The sequence below is a fragment of the Pelophylax lessonae genome (genome assembly GCF_965119305.1).
Source record: "Pelophylax lessonae genome assembly, chromosome: 1".
NCBI lineage: Eukaryota > Metazoa > Chordata > Amphibia > Anura > Ranidae > Pelophylax > Pelophylax lessonae.
The window spans coordinates 335634474-335652947 of NC_138768.1; the positions used below are offsets into that span (position 1 = coordinate 335634474).

At 40.0% G+C, this 18474-nt stretch overlaps 1 protein-coding gene across 4 annotated transcripts in view; it reads right to left on the reverse strand.

Moving 5' to 3' along the window:
* SYK (spleen associated tyrosine kinase) overlaps positions 1-18474 on the reverse strand; it is a 181140-nt gene that overhangs the window by 63491 nt on the left and 99175 nt on the right. For 2 of the 4 annotated variants that reach the window (XM_082260428.1, XM_082260426.1), the window contains exons 4-6: positions 6606-6744; positions 2603-2702; positions 1117-1148 (exon numbers count right to left, since the gene is read on the reverse strand). In XM_082260428.1, coding sequence (XP_082116554.1) covers positions 1117-1148; positions 2603-2702; positions 6606-6744 — 271 coding nt within the window. Of the gene's footprint in view, positions 1-1116; positions 1167-2602; positions 2703-6605; positions 6745-18474 lie in introns of all 4 variants that reach the window. The other 2 variants (XM_082260427.1, XM_082260425.1) reach the window with 1 other exon arrangement.

The following is an 18474-nucleotide window of genomic DNA, read 5'->3' on the forward strand; positions in this document are numbered from 1 at the left end:
GTGGATTTCTAACTTGCAATTACTAGGCAATGAATCTTCACACAATAAATTGTGTGAATATTCACTTTATTATTCAATCAATCGCCTGTAAGGCAAATTCCTGTTTACTTATTTCATCTGCACATTAAAATGATCAGCAATTTTCTTTTCACGTGTTTGGATTTATAGTGTAAAGATTCTCAGCTGCTTTGGGAAGCCCAAAAATGAAAAAAAGTGTGAAATACTGCTCTCCAAAAAATGACCTTTGTTTTAAATACCTGTCTGCTAATTTTCTGAAAATTCTGTATTCTTTAGTGAAAATTATTACAGCAGGTTACATTTTATTCTTAACCTGCTAATTACTTGTTGTCCGACGAACTCAATGGTAAAAGGTGTGTATCTGGTACATTCAAAGATGGTAGCTCTATACAGTAGCTTTAAATCGAAGGAGGTTTAAAAAGTATGTTGATCATCATTACTGAATTTTGTATTTTTAATTTCTAAGTATCAGAATTTAATGTAATTTATTTTAATTTCTTAAACAAGTTTAAAGAGCAAAGTTTTGCAGCAATCTTTGACAACCAATCAGCAGGTTGGACAGTAAGCAGAATTTTGTTTGGTTGCCATAGACTGTTACACAGTGTTGTTTTCATCATATTATTAAATAACCTCCATATCATATGCTTGCCAGGACTTATCTACTATTCTATTGACCCCCCCCCCCCCCATCTATTCATGCATAAGCACAGTGAGGTGAACTGCCAGTTCAAGTGAAAAATCCATTTTAGCATCGGAAGAAGAGATCTTTATTTTATTTTACCTTTTATACGTTTCTCACATTATTACTGGTGAAGAATAAAATCCTTATTTAAGGAACAATAATTGTGAATTTAAATAGAATGATGTAATTTTAGTGACTGATTTCCAAGTGTGTAAATTTGACCCACTTATTCCGATAGCTTATGGAAAACAGAAAAAAAGCCTGCAATGTGACTTATTTAGATATATCTTTAGACTTAAACTGTCATATAGGCATACCGGGCCAGGCACTTTATAATGAATTATCTACTAGAAGTGTTTTTTTTTTTTTTCTTGCTCTATATACATACATTGAGGAGGTTTTCTAAAGCACCTTACCCCTGCAGGAAGTCTAGGAAGTCCTTGACGTTCTGGAAAGGGAAACATACCTTGAATAAAACAGATGTTTAAAGTAGGTTATCCGCCTGTGCCCCGATATTTTACATTACACAGTGCAAAAAAAATGTAATTGTTTATTACATAAACTAGAATCGTAGCTGCAACTCATCAATGGCTGCAAATTGACAATGTAGCACTAGTTAGAGATTTATTAAATGTTGCAAAATGTGGGTTGTAACTCACAGACAGCTACAAATAAAGTACAAGTTAGAGAATGAAAAATAATAGTTTATGTAAATGTTTTTGCTATAACTAAAACATTTGTGTACAATGTTGTTTATTGTGCTATATATGAGTATGAAACATCGTTTTTCAAATGCCTCTTTTTACGCCCATTTTACTGAATATTTAGATGAAATGCCGTATATGTGTATCAGTAAGCAAAGCATTTTTCTCTAGAAAGACACTGAACCTTGCAATTATTCAGTGCCACATTTCCTTGCTTTGGAGGACATATGAGGGCAATAAATGACACTTCCAGTACATAACATTATAATACAAGAAAATAACTTTTATTGACTGGGTTGAGTGATATATACAAGTTGTTATTGTATAGGCATCTTAAAGGTATTTTTTTTTGGTATCCTTTAGATTGTATATGCTTGCTTCTGCTGGAAAATGCTCGATTTTATACGGGGCTGTTCAGATATCTGCCATAACATTCACTGTTTTAAATTGGGTGCTTGTCAATATGCCAAGATAGGGTATTGTGTTAATATGTCTTGTAATCTTTCATACATCCACAGGAGGTGCTGGAGTGCTTTTGTGATCTTTCTTAGAACTTTTAGGCGTGGATTATAGGTGACAACCAGTGGGACATTATTCTCATGTACATGGACTGTTTATACTATAAATGACCAACAATGTTAACTCCTTTCTTTATCTGAGTATTACTTGCCATTGGCCTGTATCACATTTTTTTTATTATGTCTCTCCTGAGGTGACCAATAAAGTAACCAATAAAGAAAAAAAAAGGCAGATCCTTACAACATTTCAACAGAATTGGTACCAACATCCTTGCTGGAGAAAAAGGCACCACAGAGTAGGAGCTCAGCAGAAAAGTGGTGGCAGCCCAAGGGCCAAAGTTGCTCTTTGTGCATTAACCTTGATACCTAGGGGAATGGCCACAAACACTCACTGTCAGCCTTTCCCCTAGGACCAGTGAAAATAATCTTTTTAAAAGTCCATGGCAATAATCCATTTCCCAATCACAAAGAGAAATACATTTCCTATACTCTAATATAGACACCAAAAATAATTAGTTATCTACAGCCAGGCTTTAGACTTTGGGAACAGAACAGAACACAAGACTGATTAATTGTGTCTCACTGGTTACTGTCTATAACATACACCTAGAAGTTCTATAAAAAAGAAAAAACACCTAATTTTCATAAACAGCCAAACGCTAAACTTTCCTTTTACTTACCAGTACCCCCACTAAAACTGTTGAAGGCAGCAGAACGTGGGCATGGGTTTGTTAGTGCTCTGATAAGTCCATCGGGTTTGTAGGAATAATGTTCCACCAACTGGGAAAAAAAAAATACTCTATAAAAAGTGTAGTAAAATAACAAACAAAAGCATTTTCCTGCAAAAACACAAATCACAGTTTTCGGTATGTAGCAGAAAATGTTTTTTTTTTTTTTTTTAATTTTCCTTGCACCTGATTGGGTATTCATTGCAAAGGGAAGCTTTAACACATTACATTTACTAAGGAAAAGAGTGCAACTGCACTTGCAAATAGAGTTGGGAGAACAGTTTAGTCCGAGCATGAGTTTGGGTCGAACATTGGCTGTCCGCCCATTCAATGAGAACCTGCATTGTCAGGCCGTTGAACGACCCCAATGCACTGCGCTGTCACACAATGCATTGGAAGCCCTGATTGACTTTACCCAATCAGGGCACATAGCACTGTCAGAGCCATGATTGGACACTGTGATGATGAACCATGGCTCATTGCTCTTAGTCTCGCCCCACACTGTAAAAATATTCTTCCCGTTGCGCCCATTTGCAGTGTGATATTGGGGTGTAGAGAGATAGAACATGGCTCTGTTTAGCACTACTAGTGAGCTAGTGTGCTATAGTGTACTATTGTGATTCTATTGTGAATGTCATCTTAGTTTAAATCTAGTATGCAGTGTGAGTGTAGTGGGACCATTCGTTTTTACTTTAGTGTCACATTAGTGTGAATCTAGTGATAGTACAGTGTGAGAGTAGTGCGACCGTTCATTTTGACTTTAGTGCCATTTTATTTTAGTGCCATTTTATTTTGTCAGAACAGGTTTCTTGCAGTATATTTCAGTGTGTTACTGCACATTTACTGCAGTATATTGTAGTGCATTATTGCAGGTTTTCTGCAGCATAGTTTAGTGCATTATTGCAAGTTTACCGCAGATTATTGCAGTGCATTACTGCACGCTTAACGCAGTATATTTTAGTGTGTTATTGCAGGTCTACCACAGTATATGGCAGTGCGTTAGTGCACGTATAACACAGTATATTTCCGTGCATTATTGCACGTTTAAAGCAGTAGATGTCAGTGCAGTATATTTTAGTGCATTAGTGCACTTTTACCGCAGTATATTGCAGTGTGTCATTGCAGTTTTAATGCAGTATTTTGTAATGTGTCAGTGGAGTGTGTCTGTGTAGTCAGTACTCAAGTTCAAGTGCACCAAACATCACTTTCCATTGATTAAAGTGCATCCATGTATACATTTCCCCATCTTTGTTACATTTTGTTCATAGGCCCTACCATCATGTCTGGGAGGCCAACAAGAAGAGGCAGATGTTCCCATGGCACTGTGAAAGGGCCAGCAGCATCTGGGCATCATTTCCTCTGTTTAGTGATGTTGCCCGTGCTATCCAGCCACAGCATGCAGAGGAGTTGGTGGACTGACTTACTAAACGATCCTCATCCTCCATCACCCAAGCAGAGACTAGTGCGCAGTCCACTGCCGCTGCCAGAATGGTTTATTCTGCCTCCTTGCCAACCACCAACATCCAAGGCCCAATTTTTCTGACACTGATTGACCAGGGCACATCATTTAAATTTTTGACAGCAAGGCCAATTCTTGCTTTTATTAGGAGTACCTCTATAGGGTTACAGTGTGAAGTCACCACCCCAACACCCAAAGTCCAATTTTTCCACACCTGTTACTTCTATCTAAAGTCTGCGAAAGAGACACCAGAATTTATACCATAAATCTCTAATCTTGTTCCAAGTGCACTAAATTGTGGCCTCATTATACAGACTGGCTCCCCAAGCTGTTGTTTACAAAATAAAGAAAGCTTGCAGGGAAAATGTCCTTTGGCTTTATAAATGTCATTATCGCTGCAGCAGGTTCTATACATGGTATAGATGTGCCACTTTACAAGCAGACTAAGGGGACCCTCAGGCACTATATTTAACCACTTGTCGACTGCTCACAGTAATCCTACTGCGGTAGTGTGGCTCCCCTGGGTCCAGCGACCTACGTCGCTGGACTCCTAGTGATTTTGGCAGTGCGAGCGCGCAGCCGGAGGCGCACTCTTGCTGTGTTTAGACACAGCGGGAGTCAGGCCGGAGGAGGAGAGGTGGTGATTGCCGCTTTCCTTCCCCGATCGTCGGGGAAACTGTGAGAAGACCCGCCTGCTTATGCAAACAAAGCAGGCGGATCTTCTCAGTGACAGACAGGAGGAGATGACTGGATTCATCATAGCTGAACCTGCGATCTCAGTCTCTGTCACAGAACCCCCACCCCCCCCCACACGTCAGTAAGCATGAGGCATACATTTAACCCATTGATCACCCAATGGACTAACCCCTTCCCTGCCAGTGTCATTATTACAGTAACAGTGCATATTTTTAGCACTGATTACTGTAGTAATGTCAGTGGTCCCCCCAAAAGTGTCAAAAATGTCAGTTAGGGGTCCGATCTGTCTGCCATAATGTCGCAGTCCCCCAAAAAATCACAGATTGCCGCCATTACTAGTAGAACAAAAAAAAATGACATAAATCTTTCCCGTAGTTAGTAAACGCGATAACTTTTGCACAAACCAATCAAAATACGCCTATTGCAATTTTTTTTTTTACCAAAAATATGTAGCAGAAAACAAATTGGCCTAAAATGTTAAAAAATTTTGATTTTTAAATTTTTTTTTGGGAATGTTATACAGCAGAATGTGAAAAATATTGTTTTTTTTAAATAATTGTCGCTCTTTTTTTGTTTATAGCGCAAAAATTAAAAGTCGCACAGGTGATCAAATACCACCAAAAGAAAGCTCTATTTGTGGGGAAAAAAGGACGTACATTTTGTTTGGGTACAGCGTCGTACGACCGCGCAATTGTCCATTAAAATAACGCAGTGCCGAATCGCAAAATAGGGCCTGGTCAGGAAGGGGGTAAAATCTTCTGGGGCTGAAGTGGTTAAAGAAACTTTTTATTTTTATTGTTATTTCTCATTTTTATGGTTTCACTTTAAGCATTGGTAAACCACTGCTCATTTGAAAAATATATTTTTTACAAACTTTGTGTTCATTGATACATGTACCCCAGGGCAGAACCCGGACCCCCATACCCTTTGTATGCCCAATTACTTGCATATAAACCTTCAAAATGGGCACTTTTAATTTGCCCAGTTCGGGTCCCATAGATTTCAAATGGGTTCGTTATTCGGTTCCGAACATTTGCGATGATCGAAAGTTTTGCCACAAACCAAATCAGCGGTTGTTTGGCCCATGTCTAATTGTAAAGTGCACAGTCTATTTGACTATTGTAAACCATCCCCACAGACTGTGAAATTTTAGTGTCCTCTTAAACCGGTGGCCTGTGAAGAAGTGCACTCTTACGTTGTGATCTATTGAAAAGTGAACCCCAACATTGCTGGTCAGTGTAAAAGTGACATTTTGGACTGAATGTCAGAGGAAAATTTCCCTCTTACATTGAGGGTCAGTGTAAGTGGGAGATCAATATCCACCATAGTTCATAGCTCATGCAACATCATCAACTTCTGGAGGAATCCTACTGCTCCACAGAACACTGGTTGAGAAAGGCAGCTCTAAACCCACCAATCTATTCCTCCCTCCCCTTATGACTGGCTACAGAATGTAATCATCCTCACTGTTCTATTTTATATTTTGGAGCAATCTTCTCCACTCTTACATATTTAACACTACCACTAATATTTGTTTTAAATAAACTACTTAGAAGTTGGCAGTTCATTTTCCTTCTTTTCTCCATAATTTACCTTACACCCTTTACATTCAGCCCTAGAAATTCAGGATCCAATGTTAGTCTAAACCTCTTGGTGTTATTTCTCTGTATTAATTTGATTACAACTTTTATCCTCACTTTACTTCTCAATAATTTGTTGATGTCTGTATTGCCCAATATATTTCCCCATGTTTAAGGATAATAAAAAGTGAAAGGCTGTAAAATAAATAAATAGATTTACCTGCCATAAAGTATCAAATTTCTTCCCTTCTGGTATTGACAATTTTCCAGTCTTGTCTCGGTCAATGCGATAATGTGAAATCTTTCTATCATTCAGTAAACACAGAGCATACGATCCATTATTGTCTCGTTCTCGTATTCTAAAATGGTAAAAACAAAATGAATTGCTTAGTGGACTAAATGTTAAATACCGTTACACAACTGAGTAATGAACTCTTCAGTAATGGTCCCAGAAACCCTGTACCTAATGTCCCGTTTATTTCCCTTTGTATTTTACATGCTGACCCCTATGTAGGAAAATCTAGAATTGCAGTTTTTCTTTTAAGATATAATGGCTAATAGATCTGAAAGGCATTTTACTCCTCGACAATTCAACAGCTTCAGGAAGGTTCAAATCCACATCACAGGGCAGATTCAAAAGCAATAGGGAAAATGAGAACAAACATAGAGTTGCATCAACAAATCAATGCCCACTTGTCATGTGATAGAAACATTACGTGGAATTCTAGAATAATCTAACTAATCCTAAAACTGCCCCCTCCTAACACCTATTCTTACTAACCTGTGTAAGAAAGATCTTTTTACTTACCTACTTTCAGGCCACTCCAGTCCGGTCACATGATCTTCCCTGTGTCATCCAGCGCTGGCTGCAAGGGAGAGGAGAGAGCGCTCGGCAATGGTTGGCAATGCCTGGGAGCTGTAATGTCACCCATAGGCTTATTATTGTCCATCTGTTGTCAGCATTCCCTCCTCTCTCCTGCAGCCACTGCTGGCTGACACGGGGAAGCTGGATCCCATGACCAGAATCGAGCAGCCTGAAAAACAGTAAGCATACAGATCTTTCTTACACAGGTCAGACAGAATAGGAGTTAGGAGGGGGAGGGGCATTTTTAAGATTAGTTAGGTTTATTCCTGCATTCTACTTTAAAAAATAACTCAGATTGGCTGTGAACAACCATTTCCCTTCAGTCAACTTGTTTTAGATTTGTGCTCTGAGGTGTTTAGTATGGAAGAAAGGATTTACACTTTTGCACATTTAAACTTTTACACATTTACACTCCTAAATAAATGCGCACAAATTAGAGTATTCTGTACTTTTTTGGTAAAAAAAGTTTGTATTAAGTATACACTGTATGTATATTACATACTCCTAATACCTAGCATGTGGATTGCACTCTATTTTCTGGACAGTAAGTTACTTTTTCTCCTGACCTCTGCACTATGTATACTACACACTTCTAATCCTTGTACACTGTATGTGACACACTCTTGACCCATGTATATTACACAATCCTTACCCCTATACTTTATGCATTGCATACTACTGATTCCTGCACTTTTTATGTTACACACACTGATCCCTGCACTCATATTCCTGATTCATACAATTTGTACATAACTCATTCCTGATCCCTGCATTCTGTACATACAAGCTCCTGACTCAGATACTCTGTATGTTACACATCACTCACCCCTACACTATTTACATAACACACTCCTGACACCTGCACTCTGTACATTACACACTCCTGACACCTGCACTCTATATATAACACTTCCATCGAAGTTAGGTTGACTAACTCAGTGTTTCTCAACCTTTTTTTAGTCAAGGCACCCTTTAAAATTATAAACAATCTCAAGGCACCCTTTAAATTATGGACAGTTCCAAAGTACCCTTTAAAATTATGGACAATCTTGAGGCACCCAATCCTTACATGTAAAAACTATTCTAATAGTTTTACATAATGCAGAAACATCCACACATGTAGGACACCCAATGGTAGAGGTGATTTTTTTCTTCCCAAGCAAATACACTTTTGGTACTGACCAGTATTTCAATGTTTCTCTTCCCCATCAATCTCTCTCCATCAGTCAGCTAATGTGACCCCAGTGTTGCGGAAGAGATGCAGAGGAGGTTCAAACAAGGATGCTGTAGAGGCAACAGTCATCCTGCTTATTAGTTGATGACATCATTGGTTGTTAGCATACCAGTTTCTAGAAAGTCGTAGTGGTTCATAACGAAAACCTCTGACTTTGTGTAACTAAAAGGCAGACTTGATCCATCTGCTGGCTTGTATACAATTTTGATACATTTTTAGCTATTTTGCCAAGGTACCCCTGAAGAAATCTCATAGCACCCCAGGGTACCTGGGCACCCTGGTTGAAAAAGGCTGGACTAATTACTCTCTAGACTAGGGATAGACTGATTATCGGCAAGGCCGATATATCGGGGGCCGATATGCATTTTCCCTGATATATTGGTATCGGCCCTGGAACTGGCCGAGATTGCCGATATTTTTGTGACGTCATTCTGCCTTCTTAGGCCACCTCCCTCGCCTTGGACAGCCTCGTCTGGAGTCAGGACTAGTCTTGCGGGAGTGTATCGCAGCCATACACCCACCCACAGCAGCCCGGTGCCAGCCACCCACATCCACAGGCACTGTACCAGCAAGCCAGCCAGCCACCTACAGGCCCTGTACCTGCCAGCCACAGGCACTGTACCAGCCAGCCACAGGCACTGTACCAGCCAGCCAGCCACCCACAGGCTAAGAAATATAGAGTGAGAAATATATTTCAAGCTTGGTTAGGAATATTACGTTCATTTTCACCTGACCTCCTTCACTGTAAATATAAGTCCCCCTGTCAGAATACAATAGCACAGCAGGGAGATAACTGTACTACATCACATCGTACAGTACAGAGAGCTAATTTTTTATTTTCGTTCAGCCTGCTTAAACCTTGACATTTAAGAGCCTAAACAATTAATTGTGACTTAAAGGAAGAAGAATCAGTCCTTTAAATTACTTGCTTGGGGGATGCCTTTATCTTACAAATGGTATTACGGAACAGTATCATTTTTCCCTGGAACATCATTAGTAATGTAGTATTCTGGCTTAAATACTGTATTTTGAACGTATAATTGATTTTTTAACTTTAACATTTAACTTAGCTTAAATACTGCAGAAATCTGAAACGAATCCAAATGAATTTCCAACTTGAAAAAACTAAGGGTTTTTAGGTAGTGCTGGCTGACACCTGATTTTTTTCTCTGGCAGAAATAGACCTGAATTAAAAGGTAATTAGCTAATTAGGAAGTAGCAGTAACAACAAATCTAAAAGCTGTAGATATGTTTACTCCAAAAAGGCCATACAAGCTTAAAAAGTGGTCATGCCATAAAACCACAGCATGAGTAGGAGAAAGCTGAGTGGCTGACAAAGATTTCCTCTACTTCCCCCTCCCAGGTGCAAAGTAACCCATTTTCATCCTTCTCCTCTTTCTCTGCTAATCCTTCCATAGTCCCACACTCTAACAATAAGGAGTCTGCAGAATTATTCATTCACACAATCACTGATTTAACACAACTATCCTCAACATGTAAGCCATTGTAGAAGTACCAGTCCTTTGGACAGCACATGCATGAGGAAACACCTGAGCAGCACCTCAATAAAACAAGTCAGCTACAAAACGCCCACACTTCTTCTCCTCATTCCTAACTTTATACACCCCTCCACAATGTTCTCCTGCTGCATCTGTGGTTTCTGCTGCAAAGAATGTTTCAAAAATATATTTTTACAGGTAGAGGCCATTTCAATTTTTTTCCCCTACTCATCTTTTCTGACTGTTTTTCACTAGTTTTGCATTTGGCTAGGGTCAGTGTCACTACTGGTAGCATGAGGCGATACCTGGACCCTGTAGAGGTTGCACAGGCATTCCAATTCCTCTAGGATGGAACATCAATATGTGCCATTACCAGAAGGTTTGCTGTGTCTCCCACCACAGTCTCAAGAGCATGGAGGAGATTTCAGGAGACAGGCAGTTACTGTAGGAGAGCTGGACAGGGCCGTAGAAGGTCCTTGATCCACCAACAGGACCAATTTCTGCTCCTTTGTGCAAGGAGGAACAGGATGAGCACTACCGGAGCCCTACAAAATGACTTCCAGCAGGCCACTGGTGTAAATAGCGCTGACCAAAAAATCAGAAACAGACTTCATGAGGGTGGCCTGAGGGCCCAACATCCTCTACTAGACTCTGAACTCACTGCTCGGCACAGTGGCACTCTATTGGCATTTGCCATTGGACTCCAGAATTGGCACTGGCGCCCTGTGCTTTTCACAGGTGAGAGCAGGCTCACCCTGAGCACATGTAACAGATGTGAAAGGGTCTGGGGAAGCCAAGGAGAATATTACGCTGCCTGTAACATTGTTCAGCATGACCGGTTTGGTTGTGGGTCAGTGATGGTCTGGGGAGGCATATCCATGGAGGGACACACAGACCTCTACAGTCTATACAATGACACCCTGACAGCCATTAGGTATGAGATATGGTTGGTCTGGATGTTTGAGTCTAATGTAAATTGGACTTGAACATCGGGTGTTCGTGTGTTCACCCCCCCAAATTCATACCAGACCCTTATCTGAGCTAGCAGCCTGGCAGGCAGGCCAGGATGGGGGGGGGAACAAGTGAGCGCCCCCCCTCCTGAACCATACCAGGCTGCTTGCCCACAACATTTGGAAGGTGCTTTGGGTAGTCCCCCAAAGCACTTTGTCCCGACAACCCTGGGCTGTGGTTGTGGGGGTCTGCAGGTGGGGGGCTTATCGGAATCTGGAATCCCCATTTAACAAGGGGGCCCCCAGAACCCACCCCCCCATGTGAATGGGTATCGGATACATCGTACCCCTACCCATTCACAAAAAAAGTGTACAAAAAAACCCACAAAAGACAGTTTTTGACAAGTCCTTTATTCAAAAATAAAAATAAAAAACTAGTGTCCCTCGATGTAAATCCATTGTCAATCACATCGCTCACCACAACCCGAAAAATAGAAAAGAATTCCAGTGGCACCCCCCTTTTCTGAAGTCACATGACCGACGGTCTGTTCCCATCCGATTTCCCCATAGAGATGTATCGGGAACTGACAGCTGTGTCTCTGCACACAGCGCGGAGAACAGCTGTCATCCTCCTGTTCAGCGGGGGATCAGCGGATCGATCCCCGCTGAGATAAACGGAGTCCGTCCGACGGACATACTGTGTGAAAGAGCCCTTATGTTGATTATTACTTAATCAGACACATTTATTTATTGTTTATTTAAGTATATTGTACACATCTTTTGATAATCACTGGATCTATTATTATCACACATTTGCATACCTACCCCATTGTGAGCACTTTATATTGCGCGGCACTATTTATTCCATTTTATCTTCACACTTATGAGAGAGTCCTGTGCCTGCTGCAATACCTAGATGTGTGCTAGACCTGTTTTTGCTCGCAGAAACAACATTATGCCATTTCCATTAAACGATGTGGCACCCTTTACCTCCTAACCCATTACCCAGTCCATATCAGTATAGATATCCAGCATGATATTTTTCCCCATTGAGATCTGATGTGTTTTCAAAGTGTTCTTTTCATTTTTTTGAGCAGTATATATATATATATATATATATATATATATATATAATATATACTGTATACATATATACAATTAAAATATAAAAAAAACAATAAAACAACAAAGAAACATTGTTGGGAGGGGATGTAGTCATAAAAAGGCCTGCTGGGTCTCTACACTATGTATACCTGGGGAATGCACAAAAATATGTAGCTCAACTCACTACAATTACCAGTAATTTAGCACTGTACAGCAACTAACATTGCCTACATAGACTGTCAGCTTTTCCTACACTACTCCAACACACATTGACAAACAGTCAGTCTGGATACCCACCCTTTTATAGTGAGCGAGCTGGCACATAACAAAGCCTCTATTGTTGGACCTTCCAACATATATGGAGTAAATTCAAAGGCCGTACAGTGCATTAAGGTTACAAAGATTTCATTTTATGAACCCCCACATTAGTCATCAGGATCCCTAAACCTCGAACATGCAGGATTCACTGCAAACCCATGGTAGCACTGACCCCGAACCACATCCCTGCCCAGGAATGAATTTATGTGTGCGTACAGTGTGCTTGTCTTGGAACGTGTAAAGTCACTCTCTGTTGCATAAGCTGTGCCAGAAGTCAGTGGTAAGGGTTGCTTATCTGCGTCCCCTGAAATGTGTGGAATCTGGGGAAATATGGGGAATTGTATGGCAACATTTTACATAGCAGCATATAGAATGACCTCTCTATTTACCCCCCACTTGCAGACATTAGTGTGAATTATCGTGGAACTAAAATGCTTAAGTGGGCTCAATTTATTTGGGCACACTTGCATTGGCATGCGGCTGCCCCCCTCCCATCACATCTGGTCAGATTTATATGATCTGTTTGAATTTTGGTGAGCTGTCTCTTTAAATTCTCATCACACAAAGGAAGAGGACATGGTTCTTCTAAAAGAAAAGCAAACCAATCGGATCCAGTGGCCAGTTGGAGTTATTACAAAGGCCATTGCTAGTGATGATGGAAAGGTCCGAAGTGTGGAAGTCAGGATTGTAAAGGACGGGAGCCCAAAAACCTTCCTGAGACCAGTCACTGAGACAGTCCTAATTATGCCTGCTTCCAAAAATTCTGATTCAGTGTTATGTGTAGGAGTCACTTAGACCTCTAGCATAGTTAGGTTAGAGGACAGGGCTACATAGCATTCTACTGTATGCAATGTTAATTGTATGTTTATGGAAAATAATTGTGTAGTGGTATCTCACGATACCAGGCGGGGAGTGTGCTGCCACGCAGCTTTAACTGTCTAGCAGTTGTTTTTACATGTTATGTTATGCTATGATATTGGTATCTTCCTAGCACCCCTGCTGTTTCTGGCTAGATGGTTTCTCCCATCTCCATTTTCCTGCTGTATCTGCCATTTTGTTTAGTTGTTATGAGGAGACTGCAGAGTGTGGAAGCTGTGTAACTTCATTGTAAATTTACCTATGGAAAAGCCTCTATGTTTATGCCTTTGCTAACTTGAAGCATTGGAGAACAAAAAAAAAAAAAAAAAATTCTCCTCACACCTTGCTGTACAGGCAAATGTGTACAATTAGGAGGAGTGGAGTGGAACTTTCCAGAAGGTGTGGGGCTCATTATATAAAGGGTGTTATCGCCTGCTGGCCATCTCATCAAAAGAGTTACCTGCCCTCTCGCACGTATTTGTGGAATGTCACCCCCTGATCGGGGGGGGGGGGGGGTGCTTGTTTTAAAATGTTTGATCCCCAGTTTTATCCGGGGGCCCGCATTGGACAGGGAAACGTTTTTTTCTCCTGCTCTGCTTCTCTTTCTCTCGGGTACTTCCTGTGTGGGAGGGGTTATATAGGGGGACATCCTTCTGATTGCTTGCCAGTGTCCTTCACGTGTAGGTGACTATATAACCAATATGTTATGATTATTGGCTCTGTGTCCCGTGATGTACGAAAAAGAAAAAAGAATTTTGTAAAAATGGTGTGTTCTTCCCTGCACTTACACACAGACTTTGCCAGACTGCCAGCTGCAATATCTAGCAGGCCAACATGGCAGCTCAGCGCTCATGTACACAAAGCTATTCACATTTTGTGAAGTATTGCTGTGCAGGCACAGCATTGCATTCTTCTATAGTGTTGAGTAGCATAAGTGGGAAGGGAATTTACAACGTTCTTATTTTAAAGCTCAGTTCCACTTTAGGCCTATGAACATATTCACACTCTTTCTCATAGATAAACAGTGTCTTAATAAACACTGGTCAGTGCAGGAAGTGACTGACATGCAAATATCCTTCATGCTTAAAAGCCACAGACAGTTTAGAGAACAAACATATCATGGAACTGTATAGTCTGCCTGTTTTAAACTGGTAGAGAAACAACTTTTCTCCATTTATTTTATCTAATAGGAAAATTACATCCTCATTGTTGTCTGACTGGTGTGACCTGTTTGTAAAAACAAATTTATACACATGTAGCATCATGAAAAAAGGGTGGAATGCATTTATTTGTTTCAATTAAAGGACAACTTCACTTTTGTGGGAAAAAGAATAGCAAAATAAAAAAATAATATAGCATAAACAATTGCTACACAGGTCATATTGTAATTGAATGTTATTAACCTCCCTGGTGGTATGATTATTTCCGATTTTAGGTGCTGAAAGCGGTACAATTATTTTGCATGTAATTCTTAAGAATGAGCAGCCCAAACCAACTATTTACATATGATTGTTTTTTTTACTGTGCGTTCTTCTTTTTAACATCTCGGGTATGATAAAGTTTGAAACACAAAATCATAAATTATAATATAATAAAAAACTATAAATAAGTTAAAGTCTGTATGTATGTATATATATATATACATATATATATATATATATATATATATATATATATATACATATATATATATATATATATATATATATATATATATATATATATATATGTGTGTGTGTGTATATATATATATATATATATATATATATATATATATATATATACACATATACATAAAAAGTACAGTAAAACTGCAGGAAAGGGCACTTGGGGGCAATCTAATGTGAATTTATTTTATTTTGCAATGTATCAGTGTGTTTGGTGTGTTTTACTTTTGAATTTGCCGCCGGTTCCACCCCCCTGCGAACGTCACATCGCAGGAGACGGAAGCCGTGGCACAGAGAGCATCGGGAGAAAGATCCGCCGCCGCTCACCACCCGCATACATCGCTGGATCCCGGTGACAAGGTAAGTAACCCCTCTACCAGGATCCAGCGATGCTTCTGGCGGTATCCCGAGTGTGGGGGTTACCGCTTTTGGCAGTGAAATGTAACCTGAGCCACACTCGTGAATACCGCTAGGAAGGTTAAACACTTCCTTTCCTTTTCAATTTGGAGGTGTTCTAGTGTATGGAACGACCCAAAAAATGTAATTTCCTGCTTGTGTGATTGGCTTACTAATTTTCCCAGAAGTCTGCACTAAGGTACTTAGTTAGATTTTGGGCATCCTCTGCAACAAAAGTGACATTTTTGGTGACATACTTCCAAAGGTAGACATCTAAAGAGATGCAGACCCTGCAACTTGCCTAATTAGGACCCTGAAAGTGCAGCAGCTGAGAGATAGTTATACAACCACTCCCATTCACATTTACTTTGTACAAAGACACAGACAAACAAATGGCTTTTTCTTCAGAATAACAAAAGGTAGGAATCTGCAACACAGTTTGGTAAAATCATTGCAGTATACACAGAGGGGAATGTTTTTTTTCAACAAAAGTGGATCTTTAACCTCTCTTAACCACTTGCTGACCGTGGCAGGTTGGCTCGGCTGCGCGAAACGACGTAGCCCTCCAGCAGTCACGTGCATGGTGCTGGGGGGCAAGCATGCGCCGCCGCCGGCGCGCTCCTGCCCTCACTAGGCAGCGGGGAAGCTGATCCACGGGACTGGTGGTCGTGAATCCCGCCGGGCACCCGTGATCTCTCCCTGCTGAAAGAGAAGGACGGGCAGCTGTTGTAAACATAGCTGACCGTTGTTCTCTCTGAAATGATCACAAAGCGCCTGTGATCCTTCTATATAGGATCAAAGGTCTCTATGGTCATTTCACAAGCCCATCCCCCCCAAAGTTAGAAAACACCCCCTAGGCTTACATTTAACCCTTTGGTCACCACTGTGTTAACCCCTTCCCTGCCAGTGTCATTATTACAGTACAAGTGAATATTTTTAGCACTGATTACAGTAGAAATATTACTGGTCCCCCCCAAAAGGGTCAAAAATATCAGTTAGGGGTCCGATCTTTCCGCTGCCATGTCGCAGTCCCGCAGAAAATCGCAGATCAACGCCATTACTAGTAAAAAAAATAAAAGTGACATAAATCTTTCCCCTAGTTTGTAGACGGGATAACTTTTGCGCAAACCAATCAAAATATGGTTATTGCGATTTTTTTTTTATTTAACCAAAAATATGTAGCAGAATACAAATTGGCCTAAAAGGATGAAAAATTTAGATTTTTTAATTATTTATTTTTTTTTTTTTTGGGAATGTTATATAGCAGATTGTGAAAAATATTGTTTTTTTTCTTTTCTTCAGAATTGGCACTATTTTTTTTTTTGTTCATAGAGCAAAAATCGTGATCAAATACCACCAAAAGAAAGCTCTATTTGTGGGGCAAAAGGACATTAATTTTATTTTGGTACAGTGTTGCACGACCGCGCAATTTTCCATTAAACTAAGGCAGTGCCGAATCGCAAAAAATGGCCTGGTCATTAAAGGGGCACATCCTTCTGGTCCAGAACTGGTTAATTAAGCCCTGGTTCACATTGACGCTACTTTAATATCGTGCTACTTTACTTAAAGTAGCATGATTTCAAAGTAGCAAGTGCTACTTGAAAGACATCTGTGCGGCTTCATGCACAGATGTCTATTGAAGTCGCACCTGAAATCGGCAAAAGTAGTGCAGGAACTACTTTGGCAAATCGGTGCAGCGCCACAAGGTGCCATTGTCAGCAATAGGCTACGACTTGTCGTCATGCGATTTACGATGCATGACAAATCACTGCAATGTGAATGGGGGCTTAAAGCACCCAGACTACATGGACAGTACTGTAATAAATATGCATCTTTTTTATTTATTTTTTTATCAGCTAAGGGCTTCACGCACATATAGCAGAGTCGGACTACAACTCTTACACAATATCTTCTGTGGTTTGACATATCCCACTGAACAATGCACTAATCGATATTGCTCTCATTCCCTGAGCAGAGCAGTGTTCACTGGGGTGCGTGATGGAGACATTGGCTGCTACAACTCCCCTATTGCTGTGAGCAAAGAGTTTCTGACTCTTGCATAGCAGATACAAATTAAAAAGAGGTTAATTAATTACTATATATGCAGTCTGACTACATTACAGTAATAAATTAGGAGGATGTAATTAGGGTTTAATATTAAAAATGAACAAATGAGTTTGCCTGGTTTAGGATTTAACACAGATTAGGCTGATTTGCTTTAGGCAGAAATGTGCGAGGTTTTGGCACCTCATTTTAAACATTGTGATAATGTAAAGTAGGATCACTATGTTGGCCTGCCCACCTACTTGCATCATCTGCCGCTAAAGCCAATGCCATAGCAGGAAAGCAAGGTTTAATCAGTGGGCAAAACCTTCTTTTCAAATCACTAGAGGATCATGTTTGAAGTTTTCTGGGTATAAGTAGAGCTAAACTCAGTGCTGCAGCACTACTCAGAGCCTTCACCTATTGCTGCTTGACCACAATGCATCAGAAGCATTTTGTACTGTTTCACTGCAGTATCTGTCACTTTTTTTTAATACTTTTTTTTAACACTTGCCACACAATCACAAACAGGCATTTTCAAACTCATAGCGCTTTCAGAGAGATGGCAACGCCAATCCCACACGTAGCAAGATGATTATGTAGAATATATTTTTGGGTCAGAAAAGAGGAAGAACCTACAAGAGTTTATACTTAGTCCCATCTAAATTTTCTTTTTTTTTGTTTTGAGTTTCTTTTGACTTGTATAGCGAGGAAAAGAAAAACAAAACTTGTATAAATGTATAAAAGTATTTCGGAATAGTATACAGAGGTGTTTGCCAAACATTTGCCATTGTTTAGTATGTTATCTATACATTTATGTTATTGTATATAGTAGAAATGCACACTAATCTCATACTGATCGTAAAGTGGTATTAAACCTATAACCAAAAATGTAATATATTGCAGATTACTGGTCATTAGATGTGGTGGCTGAATTAGATGTGGTGGCTGCATCTAGCCGTTTTCACCAGGTGATCTGGGCAGTAACATTCTTCATGTATTAGAGTGCTTACACTCTAAATAGAGGAACAACAGAAACACCTTTGAACAGAAGCATTGTTAATCTAAAGGGGGGAGGGGGGTTATGTTAGATGTGCTAGCAGATTTAGACAACAGACAAACTGAAGTCAAACTCCATCTAACACTTTTTACATT